The sequence below is a fragment of the Alexandromys fortis genome, unplaced genomic scaffold, assembly GCF_014885135.2.
Source record: "Alexandromys fortis isolate MF-2015 unplaced genomic scaffold, M_Fortis_MF-2015_v1.1 scaffold_390, whole genome shotgun sequence".
NCBI lineage: Eukaryota > Metazoa > Chordata > Mammalia > Rodentia > Cricetidae > Alexandromys > Alexandromys fortis.
The window spans coordinates 227,663-231,536 of NW_026068261.1; the positions used below are offsets into that span (position 1 = coordinate 227,663).

Consider the following 3,874-nt stretch of genomic DNA (forward strand, 5'->3'; position numbering starts at 1 on the left):
CCAGACTGGAAGATGGTCACCGCCGGCAGGACTCATCTACAAAAGAAGGAGTGATCAAGACAGCGAAGTGGGGAGAGCCTCTGCCACCAGCCTCCCCACGTAACCCAGAGCTTAAGAGCGGCAGGTAGAAGTCCTTCACAGTGTGTGCGGTGTGTGTGCCTGTCACCAGCAACAACAGTCGGCAGTCAGCTGGGTATCTTGTTTGATCTCGCAATCATCTCAAGCAAAGGTGACGTGATTTAATATCAGTCCCAGGTGCTTTGCAAAAGCTTTCTCGATTTTTTTTTCTTTTGGTTTTTCGAGACAGGGTTTCTCTGTGGTTTTGGAGCCTGTCCTGGAACTAGCTCTGTAGACCAGGCTGGCCTCGAACTCACAGAGATCCGCCTGCCTCTGCCTCCTGAGTGCTGGGATTAAAGGCGTGCGCCACCAACACCCGACACTTTCTCGATTCTTCCAACCACCTCAGGAGGTAGTGATCTTATCGAATGTTCATGCACTGGGATTAAAGCAGGGCACACAGCCTTGTGTGTTCATTCGTTTCAGAGAGGGTCTCAATCCGTACAGACCAAGCTGCCCTGGAACTCATGGTGTAGACCAGGCTGTTCCTGTACTTCTACATCAGCTTGAGTGGTGGGGTGACGGGACGAGCCGCCACACTCAGTTCTAGGCAGCAATCTTACCACTGAGCTATACACTCCGAAGCCCAGGACACAGTTACTAACCGTATTTTAAAAGAATGACAAAATGCAGCCTGGTCCACAGAGTGAGTTCCAGGACAGCCAGGGCGACACAGAGAAACCCTGTCTCAAACCAGCAAAGAATGATAAAACGAAGGCTGGGGATACTGATCAGAGCACTCGCCTAAAATGCTGAAAGCCCTGGATCCAATTCCTGGAGTGTGGGCGTGCACACCCCACACGAGATAAATTGAAACTAAGCCCAGATGGATCCGGGATCACACCGTAAGTAACAGACGAGCTGGAATTCATACTCCAGGCCGTCTGACCCAACTCGGGTATTTTTAACCAGACTGGAGATCTGGAGAACCAGCGAGCTCTGGTTTTGAAATCTGGAGACTCCATCTGCAGGAGGGAATCAGGCCAAGCACCTTCAAAACACCACACCATGGACAGCAGGGGGCGCCCTCCGCCCACCAGCTGCTTACCCACGATTAGGGCCTTGGTGCGCAGCCCGCCCTGGAGCCCAGGCTGCAGTAGCAACTCCTCTTCCTCCTCCTCGTCGTCGTCGTCAGGCTGTGACGCCAAGGGAGTGGGCGCACTGGGGGTCTCAGGCTCCGGGCCAAGATCCTCCAGTACCGAGCTCTCGGAAGGGTATTGGTACGTGGTCTCCAGGGCCGTCTCACTGAAGGAGATCTTGAGCTGAGGGTGGGAAGAGAGGGGAGAGGAAGCAAGTTCATTACTAAAGCACCCCAGGGAGGGAGGGCGCAGGGAGCAGATCCGAGTGCAGCTGCTCTTAAGCACCCCAAAGTTCGTTGTGTCCACCCCCCACCCCGTTCCAGTTAGGGATTCGACTTTCTTTTACAGCTTGATTTTTTTTTTTTCCATTCAAATGACATCAAACAAAACAATGGCTCAGTAGTTAACAGCACTGGACGCTCTTCCAGAGGACCTGGTTCAGTCAGGCCTCTCGCAACCATCTGTAGTTCCAGAGAAAACACGACTGAGGCCCTCTGCAGGCTCCAGGCATGCATGTAGTGCATATACACATACAAGTAGAAAAACACTCAGACACATAAAATACATAAGTATTTGTTTGTTTTTCGAGAGAGGGGTTTCTCTGTGTAGCCTTGGCAATCCTGCAACTCGCTGGTCTCAAACTTAAAGATCTGACTGCCTCTGTCTCCCAAGTGCTGGGATTAAAGGGTTGTGCCACCATCGCCTAGAAAAAATAAATAAATAAATCTTAAACAAACCCAAACCAGATTTGGGCCACCGAGATGGCTCAGTGGGAAAGGGGACTGCAGCCTGGCTGGATGACCGGCTTGTGACCGCTGACCTCTACAGGGTGCTGTGTCAGGTATGTTCCCACCCCTAAAATTAATGCACCCCCCCCAAAAAAAAACAAAAACCAAAACACGTAACAAAACATCAAGAACAGACACAAACAACCCAAACAGCCAGGTATGGTGCCTCACACAAGTAATTTCAGCACTCAGGGGGCTGAGGCAGGAGGATTACAGTAAATTCCAGGCTAGCCTTCCATGTTTATTAAAACTGCCTAGATTAAAAAAAAATGCTGCCAAAAAAAAAAATGCTGGACAATGGTGGCTCACACACCTTTAATCCCAGCACTAGGGAGACAGAGGTAGGAGGATCTCCCTGAGTTTAAGGACAGCCTGGTCTGCAGAGTGAGTTCCAGGACAGCTAGGGCTATACAGAGAAACCCTGTCTCGGGAAAAAATAAAAAACAGTAACAAAAAAAGGACTGGGAATGTGGGTAAATAAGGAAAGATCCGGGTCTTCCCCACTTACAGCTGTGAGGATCCGGGTCTCCCCCCCTTACAGCTGTGAGGATCCGGGTCTCCCCCCCTTTCCTTCCCCCCTTACAGCTGTGAGGTGGAGATGTAAAAAGAAAAGAAAATGCACAGAGGAAGAGTATTGTGGCCAGGACTGGGCCGCTGGGCACCCTTCGGGGCATGACAAAAGGGGTGAAGTCAGAGCTGGCCAGGCAGGAAAAAGCTGGTGGGAAGGGAGTCCTTGAAGGTGCCCCGCTTTCCAGAGCCTTGAGGCGTTGGTGTTCCCTGGGAAACCCAGGCTCGAGCCTGCCCCTTCCCTTCCCCTGCCTTCTCTCCGATCCTATCATACAGGTCCCAGTTCGGGAATGGATACACTATGGAAAGGCTTCTATGAGCCAAGAGATGGCTCAACACACAGAAGAGCCCTGGGATACGCAACCGGAGAGCTGACAAGGACAGAGAAGGCAAACCCTGGGTAGGGATGTAGAGGAGGCCAGAGGATACCCACAAAAAGAGGCAGGAGGAGGCAAAGGACCAGAGAGAGGCAGAAATCCTTAAAAACACAGGCTGTCTTCAGAGTCCTTCCACCCTTCCCTTTGCTCCCTCCCTGGGGAGGACACAGTGGGATTAGCCCTGCAAACCAGAGGGTTTAGGGAGATAAACAGGTGATCCCAGGATGTCTGTGGCCCGTACCCCAGGGCCTCCATGTGACCTCCCGTGTCTGCAAGTCTTCTAGGGGCTGAATGAGAGAGACACCTCGGTCCCTAAGAAAGGGTCCAAACCCTAACCCTGAAAAGGCTTCTTTTTGGTTGTTGTTGTTGTTTGTTTCTTGAGACAGGGTTTCTAGGTGTAACAGCTCTGGCGACCAGGATGGCCAAGAACTCATGGAGATCCGCCTGCCTCCGCCTCTGCCCAGCTGCAATGGCTTCTCATTTCATCTCACGTTGAACAACATCCAGAGCCTACACAAAGGCAGCAGGGTGATTTCCTTCTAGCTGTCCAGATGCACTTCCGCCTCTGGGCCTTTGGGCCGTTCCCTCTGTCTGGGAGACTCTTCCCCCCCAAATATCCCCGAGACTCCTCTGCTTCAGGGCATCCTGTTTGGAAGTTGCCACACTTGCATCCTGCTCTATGTCCTGATCCTATTACACATACCCTAGTACTAATATTTGCATAAGCACTTATCTCCTTACCCATGAAAGAACCTGTTACTATCTTGGGGGAAGCCAGGCAGCGGTGGCGCACTTAATCCCAGCACTCGGACTCGGGAGGAAGAAACAGGTGGATCTTTTTGAGTTTGAGGCCAGCCTGTTCTACAGAGCGAGTTCCAGGGCAGGCTCCAAAGCTACAGAGAAACCCTGTCTCAAAACAAAACAAAAACCAAACAAACAAAAGGGG

At 51.6% G+C, this 3,874-nt stretch overlaps 1 protein-coding gene across 3 annotated transcripts in view; it reads right to left on the reverse strand.

Annotated features, from left to right (window-relative positions):
• The window catches only part of Ppp1r18 (protein phosphatase 1 regulatory subunit 18), a 9,918-nt gene continuing 6,044 nt past the window's right edge, over nucleotides 1-3,874 (reverse strand). For all 3 annotated transcript variants that reach the window (XM_050131731.1, XM_050131732.1, XM_050131730.1), the window contains 2 exons: nucleotides 1,166-1,379; nucleotides 1-36 (listed from right to left, as the gene is read on the reverse strand). In XM_050131731.1, the coding sequence (XP_049987688.1) occupies nucleotides 17-36; nucleotides 1,166-1,379 (234 nt within the window). In that variant the 3' untranslated portion in view covers nucleotides 1-16. The remainder of the gene's footprint in view (nucleotides 37-1,165; nucleotides 1,380-3,874) is intronic.